A 26,596-nucleotide genomic window follows, 5' to 3' on the forward strand; every position below is an offset into this window, starting at 1 on the left:
TAAGGAAGGAAGGACTTCAAACTTCCAAAGCCTGAAGAGCCCTGGGAACAAGCAGGGGCCACCCTGATCAGTGCCACTGGAGATGGAGATGGAGGGGGTGGTGGCGCCCGGGGAGTCTAGCGTCACGGGGGCTCAAGACATCACGACATGTTGCCAACAAGGGTACAAGCCAGGAAAGGAGTGAGAATCCCACCTGTGGAGAACGCCGTGTGCAAAACCGAGATCTCAGATCACAGGAGTATCATCAACCGTATGATCATATTCAAGCATCTCGTTAGGAACCCAAAAGATGCATATAAACCCAGGGTTATCAACGCAATCGCCTCCGTAGCAAGGCTGCCAGGGGCAGGAGTGGTGGGAACTAAGGAGGCGCTCTAAAATCTGGTGAATTCAAGGCATAGGCTGGGATGGGCTGTTGAACACCATTTGAAGACTTCCCTGAAACGCCCAGAGGGGCTGCAGAGCGGAGGAGCTAACAACGGGGTCTGCAGGGAGAGCCCCGCTGGGATTTGAACCCCAGTGCTGAATCACAGGAGGCCCTCGGGTCAGAGTCCCTTACGCACAGCATGACTGCCTTGAGCTGGGAAAGGTCCCCTCTACCCTCCGGGAGTCACCCACCCACAAGGAACCTCATGGGCTGAGCCTAGTCCCTCCACAGCTCAGCTGCGGGGAGACACAGGCTCCCCGGATCCACCCCCGCCTCAGGGCTGGCAGAGGGGCTGCGACTCCAGCAGATTCTCTGGCCTTTACCCTGCAGGTAGGTGGCTGTGATGACCAAGTGCAGACCACACAGCCGAAGCCCTCGGAGGGCTGCCCCGCCTGCAGCAAGTCTCCTGCTGCAAAGGAGTTTCCATACCTGCAGGTTTAGCTGGACCAGGTCTGCTTCCCTCTTGGCTAAAGCTGTCTCTAAGATGCCGTTGTGTTCCCTCAGGGCCGCGCTGGACTGTCCAAGGCCCATAAGCTTCCCTCTCTCATGCTCTAAGTCCAGAGCCAACTTCTTATTCGACTCCTCAAGGCACTTTATCTTCCTCCTGAAGCCTCTAGACTCTTGCAGCTGAAACAAACCAAAGTCACCGTGACATCAGGGAGTTGCCCATTCTGGCTCATGGAGCGCTCGCACACCAGGAACTGAACAGCTAACACCACCCGCAAGAACGCACAGGCGAGCACTGCCCCGGACACGAGGGCCCTCGCCTCACAGCTGGGAAGGTAGCCGCGGCCACGCCCCTTCTCTCGTGGACCCACAGCCGACAGCCCAGCCCTCCCCCCGGGGACCGTGGGCTTGCGGAGAAGCACACCCAGGGTCGGAGCCCAGGCGGGCCCGGACTGAGAGTGAGAGACAACTGTCAACTGTGCACGCAGCCCCGCAGCTCCCGACAGCCACCTTGGGACCCTGTGCAGAGCCCTAGGTGACACCACCATGCTGCTCGTGTGGCAACACCCGAAGCCATGACCGTCTGGGACTGAGAGTTACGTGGAGTTCCTCTAAAGGGTCGAGCCCCTTTGAGCCGGGTGTCTCGTCTGCCACACCGGAGAGGCAGAGGGCGCAGCGGGCCCCGCTGCAGTGCGTGCAAGCGCGGCTCCGGCAGGGCGGGTGCTCAGAGACCCGGGCAAGCGGCTGACGGCCCCGGAAACGCAGGGCGGAGGCCGAGCGCCCCGGCCAGCGGTACCGCCCTGCACGTGGGGCCGCGCGGCGCCCGCCTACCTCGTCCTCCAGCTCCAGCACCCTCTCCCGCTGCTCCTCCAGCTGCTGGCTGGTCAGCGCGATGACCTCCTGCAGCTCCCCCTCCAGCATCCTCTTGCTGTGGCCCACAGCCTGCAGCTCCGCCTCCAGGGCCTGGACCCGCTCCTGAGGGCCGGGACGGAGGGTGGGTTTGGTCACAGGTCCCAACACATAGCCCGGCTCGGCACCGACCCCGCAAGGCTGCAACCACCCGCGACAGGTGATCGGCTCTCTGCAGCCTTCCCTCTCCCTCACAGGATGCAGTCAGCTACCGGGCAGCCGCACAGTAATGACTCACAAACTCACTTTTTCACTCAATGCTTTGAAAACACAGAAAGATAAGAGCTACCAATTACCGTCTGTGGCAACTAAGCTGCACCAGGCACGATGTAACCAATGCCACACGCGTGCACACACACGTGCTCACACACACACACACACACACTCTTCCTGCTGCTGCTGTGGGGCAGGCGCTGATCTGAGCACCTCACAGGTGTCTCTCCACAGAGCCGTCCTAATGAGGGAGGCTCTACCGTTTACCTCATTTCGGCCTCACTTTTTTTTTTTAATAAATTTATTTATTTATTTTTGGCCAAGTTGGGTCTTCGTTGCTGTGCACGGGCTTTCTCTAGTTGCGGCGAGCAGGCTTCTCATTGCGTTGGCTTTCCTTGTTGAGGAGCACGGGCTCTAGGCACGCGGGCTTCAGTAGTTGTGGCACGTGGGCTCAGCAGTTGTGGCTCACAGGCTCTAGAGCGCAGGCTCAGTAGTTGTGGCACACGGGGTTAGTTGCTCTGCGGCATGTGGGATCTTCCCGGACCAGGGCTCGAACCCGTGTCCCCTGCACTGGCAGGTGGATTCTCAACCACTGCGCCACCAAGGAAGCCCCATCGGCCTCATTTTTTTTTTTTTGCTTTTTAGTTTATACTGGAGTAGAGTTGATCAACAATGTTGTGTTAGTTTCAGGTATACAGCAAAGTGATTCAGTTACATATACCTGTATCTATCCTTTTTCAAATTCTTTTCCCATTTAGGCTGTTACAGAATATTGAGCAGAGTTCCCTGTGCTGCACGGTAGGTCCTTGTTGGTTCTCCTCGGCCTCCGTTTTACTGAGGATCAGCAAGGTGAGTGAGCTGCCTGAGACCCCACCTCACCAGGGCCGAAGCACAGGCTGAACCAGGATTTTGGCTCCCAGGCTGTGCTTCTGCCCAGCTGCCACCGGCTGTGCAGCAAGGGGGTGACAGACTGCATGGCAGTGACACCCACTGCTGGTACCATGTAAGTGAAAGAATTAAGCAGAGAGAGATTTTAAAGTAAAAAGGAAATTGCAACTAAGTTCTCCCCCTCCCAGTGTAAAAAGTAAGCATGTGACAGGGAATATGGAATTAATGTATTTTACAAGAGACCACGCTATGCTACAGTGTCCTCCAACTTACGAATTCTTAAACTGAGAGGAGAGAGGAACAAAGATGAGAAAAAAATACGATTACTAAGCATAAGGGAAATGACTCAAATCGGTGGGTGATAAACAAAACACAGAATTTTATACCCACTAGCCAAAGGAAAAGGAGGTGGTCAGATCCAGACTGCAGGGATCTGGGGACCAGGACACTCGTGACTGACAGAGTGACAGTGTGATGCCCAGAGGAGACCTGAGAGCCTCCACCACGTGCATACACCCCCTCCACACACACACACACACACACACACACACACACACACACACACACACACACACAAGCGTGCCCACCCTGCTGCCGGTCCCCCACCCTAAACAATAACCCAAAGCAAAAGGCTCTCTCTCGCCTCAGGATGCCATGGGGGGAAGAGCAGTTCCCACAGCTCTCAGCCCTCACCGTGTGCAGGTCCCTCTTCCTCCTGGACCCGAGCCTTTCACAGGCACTTCCCTCCACTACGTCGCACATGCTGTCCACCTCAAGGGCCGTCTGTCGCAGAGCCATCAGCAACCCGCCCCCCCTTGGTGCTGGCCTCCGAGACGCCTCCCACCGCCTTCTGCACTTGGCTCCCATCACCTCAGCTACCGTCACAGCCTCTCCTGGCCTTGGGTCCTCCCGACAGGATGGTGGCCAGGTCTCAGCTCGCTCTCTGTCACACGGAAGCTCCACTCCAAACCCCCCGACCCCGGCTCCCAGCCCCTCCAGCCAGACCCCTACTTGGCCCCGTGCCCCCCAGACCCAGCACACAGGAGCAGCCCTCTGCTGAGATGCCCGCCGTCACGCAAGACCATTTCAGACGCCACCTGTCCAAAAGGCTGTCCTGGACCCCTCGACCCTCACCCCAAGCCTTCTCACACCCCACGCATGGCGCTCACAGAACCTCCTCCCCAGACATGAGGAGGGCCGGGGCCAGCAGGGCGAGCACCCCGCACGCGTTCGCAGGGGTCAAACGCAGCGTCAGAGCCCCCGGTCACATTGCTACCGCGAGGTATTCTGAAGAAACGCTGCCCACACACCTCCTTTCTAGACCCTCCTGAGAGGGTTTCGGAGGTGCCTGTACACGTCATGCCCCCGCAGCCCCCTGCACCGATTCTCGGCAACCGGCGGAGTAAGTGGGTTACCCACGTGCAGGGTGTGGTCGCTGCCGCCACTGGCCACCCGGGCTCTCAGCTGGCTCAGCTCGGCCTCGGCCGCCTCCTTGGCCGCGAGGGCCTCCTGCAGGCGGCGGCTGAGGATGCCCACGGCGTTCTCGTAGGCCTTGTGCTTGGTCTTCATCTCCTTCCGTGCGCTGCTCAGGTCTGAGCCCAGCTGCTTCATCTTCCGCTTCTGCTCAGTGATGGCCCTGGGGCGCGGCAGACACAGAGGGAAGCCTCAGCTCGCCCCCACCCACTTGCCACACCCCAGCTCCGCCCTCTCCAGCACCGCGCTGCCCAGAACCCAGCTCCCCAGGATGCGGTCGGTGGGTATCCCCTACAGAGCCCAGCACCGTGCTCTCGTCTGTCCTGCTCCCCTCTCGGAGCTGCTTAAACCACCTTGTGGAGACAGAGAAGACTCCTCTCCTACCAGATGGAAGCTTCCAGCGCTCTTCCTGACCAGCAGCAAGGAACCCAACACTCAGGCTCACAGTACATCAGCGGCTGACAGAGCAGAGCGGTGCGGGACATGCAATGGGGGTGAAAGGCCTGGCGCGGGCCGGGTGAGGACGGGCACAGGTGTCCACCCTGGGCAGTGCACTGGGGGTGCGAAGGGCGCTGCCACAGGCGCTTGACACGAAAAGTCAAATGAAAATGAAAACAAAAACAAATGGGGAGTGTTTGTGAAAGGATGTGTTAGCACATCCACGTGTAACCGTCAGATCACGACGGAATCACTTTTCCAGCTTTAAACTTGGACTCTGACTTCCTAGGCCACCTGTTGTAGACCGGCAAGGGCTGGACAGACAGTGCTGGGGGGGCCCGCACGGCTCACAGCCAGCGCCCGGCGCCCCGCCAGCACACACCCCGCGCCCGTGTACCTCGTGGCTTCTTGCTGCAGCTCTTCTATTTGTTTCTTGAGCACCTCGTTGGCCTCCGTGAGAGCAGCCACCTGCTCTTTATCGAACCGCAAAGACTTCAAATAAAGGGAGGACAAGACAAAATGAGGAGTGCCAAGCCTTCCACCTGAAGCCCAAATGTGGGACTGGCTTCCTCTCAAGGCCGCCTTGCAGGGCACGGAGGACCCCGCGATAAGCGGCCATTGCACGGAGGCCGAGGGTCCTGCACCACCCGTGTCAAGGCTGCTGGTGGGACAGGCGGGAAGAGCTGCCAACGAGAACGCCTCAGGCGACGGCTCCCACCCGGTCCCCTCCCCAGCTTCTCCCAGCACCTCGGGGTAGCCTCACGCACCCTCCTGGACTTGCCCGCTGCCCCGTCTCCCCCTGTGCAATGAGCACTGTCCCCCCAGGACCGGCTCGGCCCTCGCAGCCGCGAGCCCTGCGTCCCACAGCTGCAGGGGTCCCACCAGCCCCTGGCTCCCCACAGCCTCCAGGCCCTCTTGTCCTGCCTGCACTCTCACGGCTCTTAGCTGCGGCCTCCAGCCTACCTGCCTCCCTGGACCCTGCCCGGCCCTCCGTGGGACTTCTGACACGTCACACGTTAAGATGCAGCCCTCAGTCTGACACCCTGCCATCGCTCTCCCCAGGTCTACCGCCTGCCTCAGAAACACTCCTCAGCTGCAGGCATCCGGCCTGAGGTCTCCCTCTCCCCGGCCCCGTGCCAGACACCCTCAGCGGCACAGCCACCACTGTCTCTCACAGACTCCACCGGCCGTGGGGGCCCTGGTGCGTGCACAGCAAATCCGGCCCCACCGCCCTTAAAGCCCGGAGCCCAAAGCAGCTGCTGCAGGCGGCCCGGCCCACGTCCCCGTGCCCCCTGCTGCCTCTCTCCAGCGCCCACTCAAACGCCCGCTCAGACCATCTCAGGAACCGCCCCCCCCCACAGCTCTCCTCTGTCTGGATCTGAGCTCCACAGGCCCCGCCCCACCCACCGTACAGCCCCAGGCCCGTTCGGCTGAACCTTCACAAGTCAAAGGCATCCCCAGACCTGTAAGTGCGTCTCCATCTCGTCGCGCTCCCTCTGCGTGGACTGGAGATGCCCTTCAAGATCCACCACCTGCTGACGGGCCTGTGACGCCTCCCTCTGCAGGTGCAAGCGCTGCACCTCCGCGGCCCTCTTCTCCCCCTGAAGTCTGACGGCCTCCTGCCGCTGCTCCTTCACCTCCGAGTCCAGCCTCCTCTTTGCGGCCTTCAGCTCGCCGATGAGCTGGTCTTTGGAGGTGGCGTCCCGGCGGTAGGCCTCCACCATCACCTGCCCAACAGGCCGGAAGCTGCAGCCCGCGGGGCGGGTCTTCCAAGGGGTCAAGCCGTTTAAACAAAAATGCTCACCACTTATCTATATAACTTTCTGGGGCTGAAGATATATATTTCACCAAATCCGTGATACCACTCACTGAGACACACACCTAAACAGGACTGGGTAATGGGCAGGGGAGCCATGCCAGCCGCTGGGGGCCTGACTGCTTCACTTCCTCGGGGGAATGCGGCCACTCCTTCCCACCCCACTTGCCCTGCCTGGCTTCTGACAGGCACTCCGCTCGCATCTCAAGTGATGAAACCCACCACCGCTTACGACGCCCTCGGTTGCCCCTTCCTCAGACCCTTGGCGGTGCTCTGCACTCATTCCTCAGACAGCAGAACTGGCTTCACGAACGTGAAGTGCCTTATTTCAGTGCTGGATCGTGGTGCGACATTTTTCAAAGCAACGCTATGCAGGAGCCCCGGCCGCTGTGGAAGCAGCACGCACGCACTCTGATGTGCCGGCAGGGCATGTCCGCATGATGCGGAAGCCAACCCCACCCTGAAAATGCACCTGACTTCAGAAGCACAGAAACGAGAGGGGTGAGGAGTGTATCTCAGAATCAGTGAAGTGCCTTACAAAAGCTGGAGGCTAGTTGTTACCTTCTTCTTGAATTGTTTTCTTCCAGTGAAGAGATTACACGTACAGGATTTTCTTCATGCATTTGTTTCACAGAAGGCAAACTAACCCCACGTTCTCACCTTCTGTTGAAGAAACTGCTCCTTTGTCTTCTGTGCCTGCTTTTTCAGGGAGGCAGCTTCTTGCTGCAGGTGCTCCACCTGTGAGGGACACGTGTGCAGACATTACACGATGGCTCCGGGAGGGCCCTGTGCCTCAGGGGGACACGCGTGCACAGACCTGCCTCCGTGCCTCCTGTCCTAGAAGGTTACAGATGGGTCAGCACCTGCAGAGAAATCGCACCTACTTCCTGGAGGGAAAACGTGCCGACTTCCTCTTGTCCTCGACGCTCATGGAGCTGGATTCGAAGACAAAACCACTCCCGACACTAACTCTACTTCCTCCACACCCTGCAGCTTTCTCGTTCCGTCTGTATTTGTTTACTGTTCACCCACATCATAGCATGGCAGCTCCCGGGTGTGGTGTGCTAGGTCACGTGTGCACACACCCGGACCCTCGGCCGTCTCCCACCCTCACCCACCGTCCTGCCGACACGTCCAGGGCGTTGCACTGGGTCAGGCAGTCAGGAAGGAAAGAACCAAAGCCCCACGCTGCTTCTCCCAGGTCTGAGCTCCTCCTCACAGGTGCACTGAAGCTGGTGTTTCTTGGCAGATTACTTTCAAAGCCCCAAACAACTCGGTTCCCAGTTCCCAGCCAGGTATCTACACACCCAGCCACTAACCTAGGACCGGAAGTACCCCATCAGCTGCTGTGGACCCCATCAGCTGCTGTGGGCCCCCTCACCAGCTGAGCCCTGGGCCCTCCCCTGGAAGCGTTCTTCCATGTTTCAAATAAAGAACAAAACAAAGGACCAAACAATCAGCGTTACTTCTTGTATATGTGATTTCCACTTGTAACAAAGTGACAGCAAACTGCATTACCTGGCTGGACTTGATGGCTAATTCCTGTGTCAATTGCTCTAAAGTCTCTGACGTGCCCTGGGCACCCTCTTCCAGGCATTTTGCCTCTCTATCAAACTCCTCCCTGCCGCTCTGGGCTGCCTGCACAGCCACCTCCAAGACGATCTTCTCGTTCTGCAGGAAACGGATGGCATCGTCCCTTGCAGCGGCCTCCCCCTGCAGCTCATCCAGCCTGGCCTGCAGCTCGTCGTAGTGTAGCTGCAGGTCCCCGAGGGCCTGCTCCCTGCTCTGCAAAGTCTCCTGCGTCGAGGTGAACTGCTTCAACAGGTCCAGGTGCTCCTGCTGCAAAGCCTCAAGCTGCTGGTCTCGCTGATGCAAAGTCAGCTTCACCTAGGAAAAAAGGAACCACAGTCAATGTAACCGCGCTTGAACGAAAACACCGCGTGTCCCAAGAGTTTGTACTTCTTCCGTGCTTGGGTTTTAAACAGTCTGGACGATGCTCTGGAGGCAGCCTTCTGCGTAAAGCTGCGGCACAGGAGACTACGAGCTGAAGTGAACCCCCGCCGGGTCTGACGACGTGACGGACAGACCAGCGCCAACGAGCCCCGTGAGGCTGGCCGCAGCCCCAGGGCAGCGACAAGAGCGCCCGAGGGGCTTGCCTGCTCCAGCTGCTGCTCCAGGGCCGCCGCCGAGGCCACTGTCGTCTGCAGCTGCTGCTTCTCATCTTCGAACTCCTCCAGCCTCCTCTGCAGGTCCTCCTCCACCATCGTCTTCGCCTCCTGAATCTGCAGAAAGGCAGCTTCCTGGTCCAACATGTCAGCCTGGGCCCAGAAGACAGAGCATTTTTTAAAAAGCAGGATAACCTGTAGCTATAGCCTCGGCGGGCAAGCCCACCACCCTGGAGAGAAGCCATCGTCCCCGTCACCATCCTGTCCATGACCCACAGAGAGAGGGCCCGAGGGGACGGGGGCAGAAAGCTGGTGCCCTCCCACAGCCAAGACAGGACACCAGCCGATTCCTCCACCCATGGCTCCCCTGCTGACCCTCGGGCCTGGCTGAAGAGAGAAGCAAGCAGACAACCCAGTTTTAAGAACTGGGATAAAGTGGTGAATGAAACTGCCACAGCCGCCACCGCCGCCACCTGTGTGAAGACAGGCTGTTCGGGGTGTGATACACGGCACATTCTCTTTCACAAGATTACTTCCTTTTTTTTTTTTTTAAAGATTATTTATTTATTTTTGGCTGCATCGGGTCTTAGTCGTGGCATGCAGGATCTTTCGTTGTGACACGCAGGCCCTCTAGTTGAGGCGTGCGAGCTCAGTAGCTGTGGTGCGCAGGCTTAGTTGCCCCACGGCATGTGGGATCTTAGTTCCGTCACCAGGGATAGAACCCGGGTCCTCTGCACTGGAAGGCGGATTCTTTACCACTGGACCACCAGGGAAGTCCCACAAGATTACTTCCGGATGCCACTTGGTAAGACTAGAGACCAGGGGCCGTGGGGCAAATATGGCATTCCCTACGTCCTGACTATGTAGATAAGACGCAACATCTAGGAGTTTTCTTAGGGAAAAAACATTAGCTTATAACTTAGAATTTTTTTAGTTCTTTGACACTGAGCCCTTGAAGCATGTGTTTGACACAACACGACTGTCTTTCATCACCCACGTCATCCGTGAGGACAAAGGAGCACGTGCAGATAAGCGGGGATACGGGAGACCACAGTCACAGAACACCAACCTTCTGTGTGACCGTGAGGTTCTCGGTACACAATGCCAGGATGCCGTGTACCCCTTTTCTTCTTTACTTTTCCCAACAAGCCTATTAAGTAGGTATTATTATCCATATTTAATGAAAAGGGAACAAAGCCCAGAGAGTTAAGATATTAAGTCCAGGGTCTCACCGCTGACAAAGAGCACAGGTCAAAGCCACTGCATCTCCCTGCCCTGGGATAATCCACAGAGGCGGCTGGACATGGTCCTAACCAGTCCACGTGGCTGTTGGAGCGTGAAATGGTAACACAGGCTGAGGCCGGAACTAGGCAGTTCAGGTTACCTCTGAGAGTGCAGAGATGAGGGAGGGGATAAGCATACAGGGAACACGAGGAACAGAATCCCGAAACCTTAAATCACTGCACATGGTTCAAAGGAGTATTTTAAAAGATATGCATACGTACACACGTATGTAGTACTAATGTTTACGTATAGGTGTATGTATTGATATATTTCCCTAACCTTGATCAATGTCAAAAAAAAACAAAACAAAACCCCCAAACTCCAAGACAACACTGACACCCCGCAGCCCCAGAAGCACGGCCCCACCTCGATGCCCTGGAGCTGGGCGGCAATGCGCTCCTTCTCCTTGATCGACCTCTGCTGGGTCTCCGTCAGCTGGTGGGACAGGGACACATTCTCAAGCTTCAGGTGCTCCAGGAGGCCCGCCTGGCTCATCTGTCCAATCTTCAAAAAAAAACACCACAAGTCGAAGGTTGCTAGATTCCAAGCACAAGCACAGCCCAGCCAGTCCCTGAGGCCACCAGGGTGAGGGTCTCTGTACAGCGCTGGCCCCTGGGAGGGCCGCTCCCCAGGACCACCACCGCCGCAGGGCCTCCCAGCCCACCCTCCTGGCAGCCACCATGACACTCAGGCCATCTGTGTTCTGTGTACTTAAGAGGAGCCAGCCAGCAGCCCAGAAGTCAGCGCTCATCACCCCCACGACGGTGCGGTTTGTTGTAAGACCTACGTGACAGTTCCCACTGAAGGGGCATCCCTGAGTCCGGAGGTGAGGGGCCTCATCTGGGCGGCAGGGACAGCCAGGAATCTGCCCATCAGATAAACTGACCCACGGCCAGACACACCTTAGGCCCTGCCCTCTCAGTCCCCGACTGTCCTGGTCACGCACCAGGCTGACCCTGGCCACTCCCAGGAAGTGGCACTGGCATCCGCCCCGGTCTGACCCAGGCCATGCAGACCTGCGAGCACGTCCCTTCCAGAGCCGACGCGAACGCTCCTAGACCTACAGGTGCCCAATGCGACCAGAAGCTGTGAGCTTCAGGGTCTAAGATGGAAGCTGCCCAGAGCAAGGAAAGGCGTCATTCACCGGGACTTCATCTCAAGGCAACAAAAGAATAAAGACTACCCTGCGTTCTTCTCCAACCTGAACATTCCTGGGACGCTTCCATGTTACTGGAGAAAGAGGGTGAAAATGTACCACAAGCGGTAATTAAGGAACGCTGACCTGGGTGTCACAGGAATTTGAAAAAAGCAGTTATGGTTCTCAAACTGCCATTCCCTTGGACTCTTTCTCCACTTCTGTCTTCCAAATGCCATTTCTGACTTAGCTCAGGATATAAATCTGGATTCTTTATATATTTCATGCCTCAAATAAATGCACGACAGCTTCAAAATTGCATTGACTTGCAATTATTTCCAAGCACATGGTAAGTAGAACAAACGCTTATTTATGCTAAGGACGTATTTAAGCCAGGTCCTCTGGCTTGAAAAATACACAACATAAGGACTTCCCTGGTGGCGCAGTGCTTAAGAATCCGCCTGCCAATGCAGGGGACATGGGTTCGAGCCCTGGTCCGGGAAGATCCCACACGCCGTGGGGCAACTAGGTCCGTGCGCCACAACTACTGAGCCTGCGCTCGGGAGCCCATGAGCCACAACTACTGAAGCCTGCGTGCCTAGAGCTCGTGCTCCGCAACAAGAGAAGCCACCGCAATGAGAAGCCCATGCACCGCAACAAACAGTAGCCCCAGATCACCGCAACTAGAGAAAGCCTGCATGCAGCAACGAAGACCCAACGTAGCCAAAAATAAATAAATTTATTTTAAAAATAGATACAACAAATTTTTTAAAATTCTTTTTTTTTTTTTTTTTTTTTGCGTTATGCGGGCCTCTCACTGTCGTGGCCTCTCTCGTTGCGGAGCACAGGCTCCGGACGTGCTGGCTCAGCGGCCATGGCTTATGGGCCTAGCTGCTCCGTGGCATGTGGGATCTTCCCAGACCGGTGTCCCCTGCATCGGCAGGTGGACTCTCAACCACTGCGTCACCAGAGAAGCCCTAAAATTCTATTTTGTATATTTGTAGACTTTAGATTTTTTTAAAAAGGAGCATTTGGTGGAATTAGTACTTTACATCCTCTACTTGAGAAGTAAAGTTTCGATGTTTTGAATATTGTAACAAAAAAGGTACAATATTTTACTTGGATAAAAAAAAAAGTGGGGAGATAAAATAAAACCCACAGCAAAATTCAAAAAGAAGACAGGCTGACCAAGGCACCATCAGCACCCTCACAATCGGACCAATTAGTCCAAACACTGAGATTTGGAGCAAAGTGCATTTCAGCATCTTGCCTACTGCTCCCAAGAGCACGCCTCGGCCCCAGTCACCCTGCAGACCTGGACTCACAAGTGTTCCCACTCACGCAGAATTAGAGGCTGACACTCTGGTACCCTAACAACACAGGAAGAAAGCGAGGATATGGGAAATGAGTGTTCTCTGGGAGGATCTGGTGACCAGGCAGCTGGAGAGCTCTGCCAGGAGGTGGCGTGTGCCGCGCTCTGTGCACGTAAGAAACGCACCACAGGAGGCGGTGACGGCGCAGGAGAGCCGGGGAGCAAGCGGCCCGAGACCCCCGCAGGTGTGGATTTGACAGCTGGGTTCCAACGACAAAAGGCGACCCCAGAGAGGGGACGGGATGTACGACTCAGAGCGAGGAACACAGGACGTCCCAAAGAGGGGGATTTTAGTATTTAAAATGCTCAAGCAGAAGCTGTGAAACTCCCTGTGTCAGAAGGTCACAGAAGGCGGTGACCCCTCCCCGCAGGGCCTCCCTGCCCATGTGGTGGGGTGTGGGCTAGACGGGTGCTCAGCAGATTTTCAAACAACCTATGGGTGAAGTCTAAACTCAGAAAAGTCGCTTCAATTTAGGGAAAAAGCAAGTGTTCCACACCAGATGTGCAGCATGAGCCGCTGGCCACGGCAGGGGCTGTACCTGGATGTGGGCCATCTCGCCCTGCAGCCGGACCCGGGCCTCCTGGGCCAGAGCAAGCTGCTGCTGGTACCACTGCCGGACACTCTGCAGGGACGCAATCTCGGCCTGGGACGCCTTCAGCTTGCTGGTCAGCGTAGTGCGCTCCAGCTGCACCTGCTGCAGTTGGCTCTGCAAGGCTGTCATCTGCTGCCGCAGGTCATGCACTGAAACAAGCAAGCAGAGACGCTCAGGGGAGCCTGGCCGCGCCAAAGGTCCCGTCAAGCCGGCTCCGCAGACAGCGGCGCACGCTGGGTTCCCTCCTCCTCGGCACGACGCCTTATATGCAACCTCAAGCGCCGAGCCACAGGTCCCGGGCATCCCGGTTAGGGTCTGGTCACTGCTCATCAACTGATCAACACACAGCCTTGTTTTACGTGTGCTTCTACTGAAAGACACCTTGCTTCACATTCTTTGGATTCATTAACGCTGAACTGACAGTCAACAGCGCTGTACCTCGTGCCTGTGCAAAGCTTGTCTATCACCCATGCTTTCTCCACAAAGCACATCACGGCCTTCCTGCACTTAGGAACACCACACAGTGTTTGGGGTTAATCGTAAAGAGCAAAACCACCCCAAAAAGCACAAAAATGCAAAAAACGTGGCACTAAATCGACCATTAAAGGACACTTGTGGTACAAGGGCTGAACAGAGAAGGCTGAGCCTTTTTGCACATCAGGTGACCGCAACCCTTCTCTGCTCTGCACCTATCTGCAAATGACCAGAAAGAGCTGTGAGTACCGGTGGGGGTACAAATACATTTAGTGAATCGGAGAATTCACAATTAGCAAATCTACAAACAATGAGATCGACTGTGTGTCCACAACGTTGCCATGGGAGCTTTCTGGCTCAAGACTTCGGCATGCTGACGTCTGTGAGTCATCAACAAGCTCAGGAACGGTATACACACTAAACCCTGCTGGTCTGCTGATCTGGTCAACACTGTTGAGGGCAGGGCAGGAAGGGGAGCAGACAGGAAATCACAGCAGAAACCCAAATCATAGTACAAACAAAACCAGTCAATTATTTAAAAAATAAATTACACCAAGTATTCTAAGAAAACACTTATGATTCTAATGATAGTTTCCAAAAATTTAAAACAGAACCAAAAAACACGATAGGATCCATGACCCCTGATGTGAAACCCTTGGGGACAGATGTGCCTCTGAGTTCAGAGCAGTGCGGCTTTAGGATGGCAACAGGAGCATCTCCCCCGCATCCCCAAATCCCCCAGACAGCAGACACACCGACAGCAAGGCGTGGGGAGGCTGGCACTGCGCTGGGTGCGGGTCAGTCTGCTGCCCGCCGAGCTCTGGTCTGGCCACACCTTGCAACCCAGAGCAATACAGAACTTCTTGGATTTTATAATTTTCTTAAGGGATTGGGTACCATAAAATGCTCAGAGACTAAAGTCAGTTGGCTGTTTTATTTCTCAGCTGGTGCTTTCCCCCCCCAGGATCCGGATAAAGTTTTTGCCACAGCGGTTTGTCACTTTTCCTTTATTTCATCAGATCTGAAACCTCGTCTCACAAGTCTTACGGCCAAGACTCCACGTCGGCAGACACCGTGGTCCTTCACAGAAGCCCCGCCGCACCCCGCTCACACCGCTCAGACGCCCAGACCTTGGGGACAAGAACGTCATCTCTGCAGCCTGCACTGGAGGACCAGGGTCTGGGCTGACACGCCCTGGGCTCTGAGCGCCATTCTCCCACCCCCTCTCCCCCTCCTCCTGTCAGCACAGTGAGATGTCGTGAGCCCACAGACCACACTTCTTGGCGCCGGCCGTGTGTGGAGCGTGGGCTCTGGGAATGGAGTATGCGCCCCCAGGATGAGCAGAAAGCATTAGAGGGAAGGACACACAGGTCCGCCGTGCCTGGCCCACCAGCAATGTTCCCTGACTCCACTGTTCCATCTGTCTATCGTTCCAGAGGGGGTTCCCACGGGGATCCAGCTAGACCCAAAACCTGAAATTATGGAAGGGAAAATAAAGATCTACTACTCAAGTGATCCTTTTAAATATTTTAAATGGCGCCTGCAATTCTGGAATAAGCAGGCAGATCTAGCCCCCAAACACCAATGGACTGAGAAGGCAGAAGAGTGGAAACGATTACTTCTGACAGTCAGGGGTCCACAGTCCATTTCTAAGACCTAAGCCGCCCCCCTGATGTGCATGCAAAAACGTGCAGAGTTCCTCAAGCTGAACCAAAAACAACACTACTTTAGGCAAGTGGACACTTCATGTATAAATCAGAAGGGAGGATAACCCCCCGCACACTGATGTGACAAAGGTCAGTCCTCAGAGCAGACGAGACAACCCCTGCCGGGGGCACAGCCCCTGGGAGCCTGCGCGCGACGAAGGGACAGACATGCAGGCGCAGGATGCTCACCTGTGTTGTCCTTGCTGAGGATGCCCCTCTGCATCTCCTCCACTTTGGCCATGAGTCTCTGGTACTGCCCCTCTGCCAGCCGCAGGTCGCTGTTGGAGGAGGCCAGGCTAGCATTCTTGGCTTCCAGCATGTTCTGCAGAGCACTCATTGCCTGCTCGAGGTCCCAGCAAGACTGCTTTAAGGTGTCCACCTCCGAACTGAGCGAGTCCTGCCTCTGCTGGCTGCTGTGGCTGTGCTCCAGCTGTGCCCGCAGCTTCGTGTGCAGGGCGGCCAGCTGCGCTTGCAGCTCGGCCTTTTCTTTAAGTGCCTGGAAAGACCCACACACAGCCACGCTGACATTCAGGAAAATAAGTCGCTTCCACCCTGCGTATTAAGAGGGCTGCCAAAACACAGCCAACGAGACAGAGAAACGTGTCCAACAGGTGAACTTTACAGGAAAGCACCATGTTCTCCAAAACATTCAGTCACCTCTAGCATTACAGTTATCCAAAAAGAAGGGGTTTCTCCAAACAGGCACAAGAGGTAGGAGGGGTGAATACAGAGTCTGCCTGTTTTCCGCACGGTGGCACCTGGGCAGGACAGCACGTGGGAAAAGCTCTGCAAGCACCCACTCACCCACAAGGACGCTGGAAAACCTATTTGTCCAAAAAACAAACAAGCGCACAAGCACGCACAAACACACAGTGTAAGAACACCCGGAGTGCTGAGGGATCTCTAAAAGATGAAGAGCAGCCAGAGTCACACCTGGGGAAAACAAAATCCACAGAACACGTCTGTGGGGAAAGGGTGCCGTTACATAGGAGAGGCTCGGAGGGGCTGCGGCCAGGGCTGCCGGGCACGGAGCAGCCCGAGGCACAGTCTGTGCTACGTGGCAGGGCCGCGGGGACCACTGTCCGCGGCACCCAGCAGGGAGAGGAGAGGTGGGGCCTCGAGAAGCCCTAGGCCCCAGGGGCAGCTGAGAACAGACACTGAGCAAAGGGCACGACCCCTACCCACCCATCAGCACCTCCCACCCACCCTGAAGTCAGCCTATCAGGGTGTGTATAGCAATTTCAAAATGCAAAGAAGAGCAGACAGCTGCACGTCAACACGCAATAGCAGAAGACCAATGTCGTGAAGACAAACAATAAATTCAACAGAAGAATACCCAAAAAAAGTGAGTTAACTGAGCAAACGCAGTAAGATTTTGTAATAAGTATAATCAGCATATTCACAGAAATACCAAAAAGTTTTGCACCCGTAACAATCCACAAAGATCTGGCTTGGACACAGCTGAAGAGCAAATCAAATCCCAGGAGGATAAGGAGGTAAAGTAAAAGCCAGCTAAGGTGCTTCGATTGTTCAGGGCGTCAAAGTCAGGGGAGGTGGACACGCACTTGCTGAGGTCACGTTCTACAGGAGGACAAAGTGAAAATCGTGTGCAACTAAAATCAACCCCGACACCTCGGTAATCACCTCTTCGGTTTAGAGTTTTATGTACAGAGTCTGTGTCCCAGGACCGTGTGAACAAAAGAGTCATCAGACGTGAGAAGCACATGCAGCAGAGCAAGCACTCTCGTGTGCACGGCTCCCCCGCCCGCACAGCGCAGGCTCCTGAGGGGAAGGGAGAGCCCCCTGCCTCGACCTCACACCCCCCAGTGCTGTGTGCTCTCCCCCGTCTCCGTTCCAAGCGCAGAGGATCAAAGGCAGCTGAACTGAGTTACTCTAATTGTTGATCGGAAAGTTGAAAATTAAGGGATGGAAAATGATTCTTTAGGCATATGCTAACCAGACAAAGCAAAATTCGTATCAGAAAAAGTAAAGAAGTACTAAGGGGCAAAGATGACAATTTCACCAGGCCAGAAGAAGGTGAAATCCACCCCAAAGATTTAATTGTCATGGACTGTTAGGTCTCTGACAGCAGAGCTAGGAAGCCTCCCAGGCAGATCCTCACGGAGATACAAGGAGAAACCACACGGAGCGGAAAACCAGCACACCTCTTTCTGCGGCTGACAAATCAAGCGGACAAACACGTACAGCTACAGAAGACGAGGCTGCTGCGCTGCTGCTGAAGCTCATTCCTAAAGACACGTGTAAAACTGTATGCACGGACAGGGGCTGCACATTCTTCTCAAAGACATGGCACGTCGATACATCCATCAAATCTCCATTACCTGACTGGCCTCTAATGATAAAGCTTCCAGCTGTCCTTCGAGTCTCATTTTTTCTTTAAGAACCTGCAACATTTCATCGTGAGTTTCAGCAACAGAGCTTTCCATGGACACGCTGGAGGATAAAGGCACAAGGATCAGGCGGTGGGAAGATGACCGATCATTGTCTTTCCTTTACACCATCCATACTCTCCAAATTCCACACCCCTCTGCTCCTCTCCTCCAATTTAAAAAAAATTAGTAAGTAAAAAAGATTTAGGGGCTTCCCTGGTGGCGCAGTGGTTGAGAGTCTGCCTGTCGATGCAGGGGACACGGGTTCGTGCCCCGGTCCGGGAAGATCCCACATGCCACGGAGCGGCTGGGTCCGTGAGCCATGGCTGCTGAGCCTGTGCGTCCGGAGCCTGTGCTCCGCAACGGGGGAGGCCACAGCAGTGAGAGGCCCACGTACCGCAAAAAAAAAAAAAAAAAGATTTAGGTAGCGAGCCAAAGCTCTTAGGAATGCTACCGATACACTCTAGCCCACAGCACGGCCTTTTCAGCCACCACATGGCCAGAACGTCCTCATGGAGACATGAGCCCCCATCACATCTGTGCAGTTTTAGAGACAGGTCTACACAGATCCTGGAAGGCAGAATATCTTAACACTGCAGGTGATCACTCATTCGACCCAATTCCACTTCTTACAAAGAGACAGAGTGCATATAAATGAAGCATTAAAGACCAAGGGGGGACTCGGAGAGGAAGGCAGTGCCTCGCAGGCCCGGCGTCACCCACCTGCTGCAGATGCTGTCGGCCCGGCGCCGCGTCTCCCCGTTGACCTTCTGCCTCTGCTCTTGGCGCTCGGCAGCTGCGGCCTGGAGGACATCCGAGATGGAGGGGAGCTGGCCCAGGGCGCTGGCGGCGATCTCCTGGCTGCTGACCCCACAGGGGGCCTGGCGCACGCCCCCCGTGTTCACTGGAAGGCCGGCCGTCCCTCGGGCAGAGACGCTGCTATAGGAGGAGCTGTCACTCTCGGTCCCGTCAGCCTCAGACACATTGTCCCCCGTCAGGGACGCATCCTCCAGGCGGTCGTCGGCCTCGGGACACAAGCTGAGCTCAGACACCACTGACGTCCCACTGCCTCGGTTCTGCTCCAGGGAGGCCCTGGCAGAGTCCGGAGCCGGAACATTTCCACCAGAATTCCGAGCGTCTGAATCTTCAGTTCTGTAATCAGCCAGAGACCGAATTTTGCTTGATTTGAAACTTTTTTTCTCCTTAGGATGTGCCAGGAGCCCTAAGCTGCCCACCTTCGGCCCCCGAGGGACGCTGGTGCGCAGGAAGGAATATTCTTTGGTCATAGCCACGGCACTGGCCCTCGGTAAGGTTTCTGGGTTCAACATGAGTTCAGGATCAAGTGTGCTAAAAAGTCTCGTTTTAGTTACAGGTTGACTTGACTGAGAAGGAAAAGAAAGTACAAAAATTATGTTTAAAATTGACAAGCAGCATTCAGAAATTGCCATCCAGAAAGGCCATGCCGATTACGCAACGAGGGCTCCCTGCCACGCAGCCACGGCACGGGCCTCCCGTGCTCTGTGACTTGCTGCCTCCACGGGGCCTCGGGTGAAGGCCAAGCGCATGCCTGACTCTGACCCGACGGCATTTCCAAACACCCACCAGAGCACGTCCTTCCTCCTCACACCTGCTTCACACAATATTCCTGGCTATTCTCCCATGATAATTCTTTTACATAAACCTTGAAATTTTTCTTCAAGTTAAGAAAAAAGTCCTGTTGAATTAGAACTACCTTAAATTTATAATTACTGAGGGGATAATGAGCCACTTCCCCCCATTTATTTATATCTGTTGCCTGACCTTCGACAGAGGAAGTTATGTAGTGTTTATCTAGAGTCTAAACCATTTTTGTTGTCATTTAAATTTAATACTTAGATATTTTGTTATTTTGTTGATATTATAAATATTATCTTTTCCCACTAATTTCATAATTGGTGATACTAGGACAACTTGATTTTTCATATTTGTATTTGAAACTGACAATTTCTAAACCCCAATTATTTTAATAATTTTATAAATTTATAATGACAGCAATTTTTCAGTTGGTTCTCCAGCATTTTTCCAAGGTGTTACCAACACCTGCAAATAACATTTCTCCTATTTTTTCAATATTTATATCTCTTACTTCTTTTTCTCATATCATCATGTTAGCCAGAACTTCCCAAGTGGCCTTGAATGAGGCTGGAGATGAGGGGAGACACCATTCCTTGGCACTGAATCAACATGACTTTCTCTTACGATTAATATTCTATGTTACTCTACAAAGTTAGTGCAATCCCAAAGTGGCAAGGGACAAGGTGGGCGAGGAGCATCTCAAAATGATGCTGGGATACAAGAGGAAGGATAAATGAGCCAGAGCAGCAAGGAAGAGTTAGGGGCATGGTGCGTTGGACATGCCGGGCCTCCCAGATGGTAACACACACTATAAAGCTGCCATAATTAGATCCACTGAGAATGAGAAAAGAGTAGGTGGGCTGATGACACAGAACACAGCCCAGGAACTGGTCCAAGCATAGGTGGGGTCTATAGATATTTAAGAAGCACCACAATAAGGTAGCATTCCAACCAGTGGGGAAAAGACAGACTACAAAATAAGCAATTTGAGATAACTGGCCAGCTGTCCACAAAGAGGCTCACTCCCACCTCTTGCCTCCATCCAAAACATTGCAAGTGGATTAGATTTACACAGAAAAAAACACAACTTTTTAATACTTTTTATACTATCTCTTACTTTTAGCATGAGAAGAAAACAGAGGTGAATTTACTTATATCCTTCAAACGGGGAGATCCTCTCAAATATGACATGAACCCCAAAAGAAGTAACAGCAAAAACTGAAAGTTCTGACTGTAAACATTCAAATCTGATGTGCAGGGAATTCCCTGGCGGTCCAGTGGTTAAAACTGCACTTCCGGGACTTCCCTGGGGGTCCAGTGGTTAAGACTCCGCACTCCCAATGCAGGGAGCCCGGGTTCAATCCCTGGTCAGGGAACTAGGTCCTGCATGCTGCAACTCAGAGCCCACATGCCACAACTAAAGAGCCCGCGTTTGGCAACTAAAGATCCCGCATGCCACAACGAAGAGCCTGCACTCAGCAATGAAGACCCCATGTGCCGCAACTAAGACCTGGCACAGCCAAATAAATAAGTATTTTTAATTGAATTTAAAAAAAAAAAGACTGTGCTTCCACTGCAGTGGGCACGGGTTCGATCCCTGGTCAGGGAACTAAGATCCTGCAAGCTGCGCGACACAGCCAAAAACAAACAAACAAAAAAACTGATGTGCAGCAAAAAGTATGCCAGAAAAGAAGTCACGGCGAACTAAGAAAAAAGTGTTTGCAAAAATACTAGAAGGGGTAACTTCCTCATATACAGTACCAACATAACAAAAAGACAACCAACAGAAAAACAAAGACCGACAAAGACACCCAAACAGCCAACACGCAAAGAGGCGCTGACTGTTAGGAAGTACTGGGTTTTTTCACTTATCAGAGGACAAACATTCAATTTTCATTATTTCTAATGCTACCAAGGATCTTACAGACTGCTAACCGGAATGTAAACCAGTCCATCCTACGTGGAGGGCAATATATATCAACTAACATAAAGCCTTTTACCCAATAATTTGACAGTTAAGGATTTACCCACAAAAGTATACCAAGACACAAAACATTCCCTGCAACACTGTTTGCAATTTCAAAAAATTAGAAACCACCTAAAGTCAATCACTATGGGTTGGTTAATACAATGCTGGTACATACACATGGTCACGAAGGATGAGGAGGGCCTCCACTGTGTTGATGGAGAAGGAGCTAAGGACAGGGGAGTGAGAAAGGTTGTGTGAAGAGCAGTGCAGAGAGGGGGCTCCCCCGCATAAAAATTATCACCACCTCTGTGTGAAGGCACATGCGTGGAGATGCTCTCAAACAGGGGAGGACTTTCATCCATCATATCTACCATTTAAACATGAGGTTTGAACTACATTCCTAAATAAGTAACTTTCTACTCCTAGTTTATTTCTGCTTGCCTGTTTTGCATTTTTTGAATCGAGAATTCTGAGTTTTATCAAATACCTTTTCAGCTACTGAGATGGTCATTAAGTCTTGCCACATGGAACGACCATTATGATGAGTTCTATCAACAGTTTCTCCCGTTTTGAACTAACCTGTACTCTTAAAGAAAACCTCACTCGGTTTATGCTACTCCATGAACCGACAGGCCATGCTGACGGGTCACAAGCACAGCAGTGGGGAGCACAGCTCTGTGCTCAGATAGGCAGGTTCAAATCCCAGCTCAGCCTGGGGCACTGGCAGTCACTTCAGCTCTGAGCTCCCCTGGGTCACGGGGAGGGCCCACCCAGATGCCGATCTGCATGAGGACGGCCCCTGCCAGGCTGCACTCTCCTCAGCCAGCCCTGCCCCAGGGTCTCCAGAGCAGGGGACAGGTGGGGGCCAAAGTAGCCGGCATCTTGCAGCCTGCCTTCCTTAGTGCGGCGTGGGGCGGGGAAGGCGGGGTGACCAAGCAAGTGGCCCTGTCAGGTTGCTCAGACCAGTGCGTGATGAGCCCAGCAGCTGGACAGAAGTTATCTTACTGAGGCTAAGGTTTTATACACATATATGCATACATATAATTTTTAAAGATGGGAAATGATGTGAAACTTCACACTGAACTCCTGACACATTAACTGCCTAACGTTGGATGACCCAGGCAGAGCTTGGACTTGCGGTGCAAACCCCTAGGAGGTAAGCTGTGGAAAAGCTCGGCACACAGACACTGTCTGGTCTGTATCTTGGCTCTGCTACTTTACCGCAAGTTCCTTACCTGTCCGAGCCTCACTATAAAGTCCGTGGGGAATTTAACACAGTGCCTAGCACACGTAATTACTATTGACTATTGACTATCATTGTAATGTTTTCTGGCAGGCCATCTGGACAGATCCCTAGAAGTCCCTGACCGGGTGGGAGCCTCTGTCAGTTCAGAGCCTGGTGCTGTCCCTTCCAGTCCGTTTACATTGGCTTCAGAGCCCTGACGCTCGAAAAGCCAAGGTTCTCTCTTGGGAAAACAAATGGCCAACCTTGATGAGGACCTGTCACTACTAAATCAATCCCCAAAAGCGTTTAAGTTTGTTTAGTTTTAAATTCCTTTAATTTGACATTTTTCAAGTCCACAGAAAACTTGGATGAAGAGTGAAATGAACCTTCATACCCCCCTTTCTTAGAGTCACTCGATGTGATTAAAAAGACTGCTTTCATTGGTATCCTAACGAGAGTTTCATACCTGAACAAAACTGATTTTAGCAAAGCATATGGACATACTTACCATATGTGTGGGACGTGGCACATATTCTAACACTGTACAGCAAAGTTCAGTAGAAACTGTGCCACGTATACAGTAAACAAGCCAAACCCAGGACTGGCCGCTCAAGCACAGACAGCAGTTCTGCCCAAGTATTTGTTGCCCCTGCTTTTCTAAAGGCGGCCTTAGAGGGAAGAAGGACCAGACGGGGTGGGAACCAAAGGGTGGGAACTACATGACAAAAATGATCCTTGCAGAGAAGCACAGAATCCCACCCCCCCAGAGAGAGAAATAAACAGCAGATCCTGGAATTATGTCTGACCAATTGCTGTTTTTCACACGTGAGGTTTTCCACTAGCTCATCCGAGAGAAGGAGACTCACTCTTTCCTGCTGGCGCTTCGCCCTGTACTGTCTGAGCTGCTCTTCCAGCTGCTTCCGAGCCTGCAGTCGGACCTGCTGTTCCTTCTCCAGGGGCACTGGAGCCTCTGTTGAGCCTGAGGTGGGGAAATGGCCATTTAGAAACTCACAATGCACCAGGGCACAGAGGACCAATCAGAACGGCAGCCTGGCTGTTTTGTGTTTTATTACCGATACGATTTAGCTTTGAACGACACACGGCTGTCTGGTTTGAAAGAAGTGTTTGCAGATGGAGAGAAAACTGCGAGCCTTGGACACTGACCACAGAGAGGACCCACCTGGTGGCAGACACACTGGCCAAGCACAGGGGCCGTGCTCGTGCCACGAGTGTATCGCCCCCTATGGGCACCCGGCTGGTAAAACAGGACACGGGCGGGGCTTCCCTGGTGGTGCAGTGGTTGAGAATCTATCTGCCTGCTAATGCAGGGAACAAGGGTTCGAGCCCTGGTCTGGGAGGATCCCATATGCCACGGAGCAGCTAGGCCCGTGAGCCACAACTACTGAGCCTGCGCGTCTGGAGCCTGTGCTCCGCAACAAGAGAGGCCGCGATAGTGAGAGGCCCGCGCACCGCGATGAAGAGTGGCCCCCGCTTGCCACAGCTAGAGGAAGCCCTCGCACAGAAACGAAGACCCAACACAGCAAAAATAAGTAAAATTAATATATATTTAGCCTGAAATAAAAAAATAAAAAATAAAACAGGACACGGGCAACCTGTGCCTTTTAGTAACAAAAGAACTGAACTTGAAATTGGTGCCAGGGTGAGTGTTCTGAGGTTCTCACCAAGCTCCAAGTCCGCTCCCTGACGGTACAGAGGAACGTGAGAAGCCATCCTGACGGGACGACAGCCGCTGAACTCGCCTTCTTCATGCAGTTATGTCTGGGCCCCTCACCTCAGTTTCCTGCCTGAGGCGACTCCAGTCCAGGGTCTCTGCTCAAGGACAGGAGGGGAACTACTCTGACAACTTTCTGGCTAATAACAAAATTTTAAATATCTAAAATCCAAACCTTTCACTTCGGGTAAGAAAAGGGCCGAACAGCGAGTGAAAGGGAGGAGAGCCCCAGGTCTCCCCAGGGGGGTCAGACAGCAGGCTGACGGGAGCAGAGAAACGCCGTAACTGAGCCCCTTTATGGGCGGAAGCATCTTCAACTGTGGATTCTAGGAGGTAAGGAGCTGCCGCTGAATTTCACTAGGAATTCAGCTGTGTTGTCACTAACTGTGCACTCATCACTCGAGGTCTCTCATACTTTTCACAACGCTGAGTGGTCCAGACAGCAGAGACCTAGGAGCTGTGACCTCAGGCAGGGAACCGAAATCAGCAAGCGTAGCATCAGAGACATGGCCTCGGGGCTGGGCTGGGGGCAGGCGAGCCGGGTGGGTACCTCGGGCCAGAGCTAACATACCCCTCAGGTCAGGACCCAGGATTTCACACAACATCTTGGCTGACATGCTAACAGTTAGTTTACAGAGATGTTTAAAGTACGCTGTGGCCCTAACAAAATAATGCCTGTGAAGAACCCTCTAGTAACCAGGGAAGTGGGAGCTGCAAGTGAAACTATCAAGGCAGCATCACAGCACACCCATCAGACTGGTAGACTCAGAGGAAACAGCCTCTGTGTCCTCTCACAGGGCGTCAGCGCCCTGGCAATGTGACCACACATGATGGAGGTAAACACAGCTGTTGCTTCTGACCATGAATTCTGCTTCTAGGGTGGAGCCCATAGAAACGAAAGCACCAATGCTGCAAACATGCATGGGGAGATGCTCACTGCAGTACTGGTCATGTGGCTCTTACCGGCCACACGCGGGGCTCCTACCAGCCTTAAGAGAATAGATACGGAGTTGCATCAGCTCAGCTGATGTGGGGCAATATCCACGTGATAAAGCTAGGTGAGGAAAGCACACAATAATGTGAGGGACATTAACCCCATTTTAAAAAACAATGACCCCCAAACCTTGCTGTTTCCAGACGCCTGTAAAGGACTATGTGAGAATGTGGCTGACCTGGACGGGAGGGGAGGGGAAGAGGTACTAAAGGGAGGGTGAGGCTTAGAAACAGCGCGCGTGAAATGATCCCATTAAGTAAAATCACACAAGCCTGTGAATGCAAACCTACATGTTAGAAAAAGGCCTGGAGGTTTCTAGGGCTCAGAGGCTGCCAGTTTGCAACTTGTTCACCCATGAATCCCCAGGGATTGCACAAAATGAACACTGATTAAAGTAACTCATAAAAGAAAGCCTTCAAAGTGTAACTGTCGGGCTTCCCTGGTGGTGCAGTGGTTGGGAGTACGCCTGCCGATGCAGGGGACACAGGTTCGTGCCCCGGTCCGGGAAGATCCCACATGCCGTGGCCGCGGAGTGGCTGGGCCCGTGAGCCATGACCACTGAGCCTGTGCGTCCGGAGCCTGTGCTGCGCAACGGGAGAGGCCACAGCGGTGAGAGGCCCGCATACCGCAAAAAAAAAAAAAAAAAAAAAAAAAGTGTAACTGTCAAGATCAAAACCCCACTGGCTGCTTGCTCACCACCCAGGGTGACAAAAGACACGCATGCACAGGCCCTTTAAACTTGGGCCTCAAGCCCAAGTCACCATCAGGCCATGATGAAGTGTATCTTGTCTCTGAAATGGAGCTAACTGTTAAATGTACGACCCACCACAGTGATAAAACAGCAAATGGAAGGGGGGTGCAGGGCCTGTGCCTCTGAAGGATGGCGGGTGACAAGGGCCCTGGGGTGGGGGGAGAGGGGGGAAGAGCCCAGTGGGAAGATGCTTACACAGTTGCGTTTCTTGCATAGGAAGACTGAGTCTGAGGGACTGCAAAGCTTCTTTTCTAACACTGCCCTCAGCACTAGTCCCCTGAGACTTCCTTAGGTTGTCATGGAAATCAGCCACACCTGGAGAGGCTTCAGGACCCACTGACAGCGGAGGGTCTGGGAACTGTGGCGCTGGCCCATTCGGACAGGTGTCCCCTTGGCTTCCTCCTTCATCTGAAGCTCTGTCTACCTCGACACCGGCACCTGGAAAAGAGGGTGTGCTGGGCCATCATGGTTTTAACAACTCAAGCAGGACAAGAGGGGATCTAGATACGTGAGCAATCTCCACATGCCATGGATCTGTTCACTCTGAGAGGACAGCAGGATCGTCCCCTCCTGTGGGCGGT

At 53.6% G+C, this 26,596-nt stretch overlaps 1 protein-coding gene across 4 annotated transcripts in view; it reads right to left on the reverse strand.

The window, feature by feature from the left end:
• Positions 1–26,596, reverse strand: part of GOLGA3 (golgin A3) — a 44,938-nt gene that overhangs the window by 10,323 nt on the left and 8,019 nt on the right. For 2 of the 4 annotated variants that reach the window (XR_004345353.1, XM_032602491.1), the window contains exons 3-17: positions 26,211–26,453; positions 23,405–23,517; positions 18,454–19,112; positions 17,683–17,794; positions 15,530–15,836; positions 13,107–13,309; positions 10,427–10,564; positions 8,768–8,929; positions 8,130–8,498; positions 7,272–7,349; positions 6,259–6,522; positions 5,193–5,287; positions 4,304–4,520; positions 1,706–1,849; positions 857–1,054 (exon numbers count right to left, since the gene is read on the reverse strand). Coding sequence is in view for 3 of the 4 variants with exons in the window: in XM_032602491.1 (XP_032458382.1) it covers positions 857–1,054; positions 1,706–1,849; positions 4,304–4,520; positions 5,193–5,287; positions 6,259–6,522; positions 7,272–7,349; positions 8,130–8,498; positions 8,768–8,929; positions 10,427–10,564; positions 13,107–13,309; positions 15,530–15,836; positions 17,683–17,794; positions 18,454–19,112; positions 23,405–23,517; positions 26,211–26,453 (3,302 nt within the window). In the remaining variant the exon portion in view is untranslated. Of the gene's footprint in view, positions 1–2; positions 194–856; positions 1,055–1,705; positions 1,850–4,303; positions 4,521–5,192; positions 5,288–6,258; positions 6,523–7,271; positions 7,350–8,129; positions 8,499–8,767; positions 8,930–10,426; positions 10,565–13,106; positions 13,310–15,529; positions 15,837–17,682; positions 17,795–18,453; positions 19,113–23,404; positions 23,518–26,210; positions 26,454–26,596 lie in introns of those variants that run through there. The other 2 variants (XM_032602493.1, XM_032602492.1) reach the window with 2 other exon arrangements.

This window comes from Phocoena sinus, chromosome 14, assembly GCF_008692025.1.
Source record: "Phocoena sinus isolate mPhoSin1 chromosome 14, mPhoSin1.pri, whole genome shotgun sequence".
Taxonomy (NCBI): domain Eukaryota; kingdom Metazoa; phylum Chordata; class Mammalia; order Artiodactyla; family Phocoenidae; genus Phocoena; species Phocoena sinus.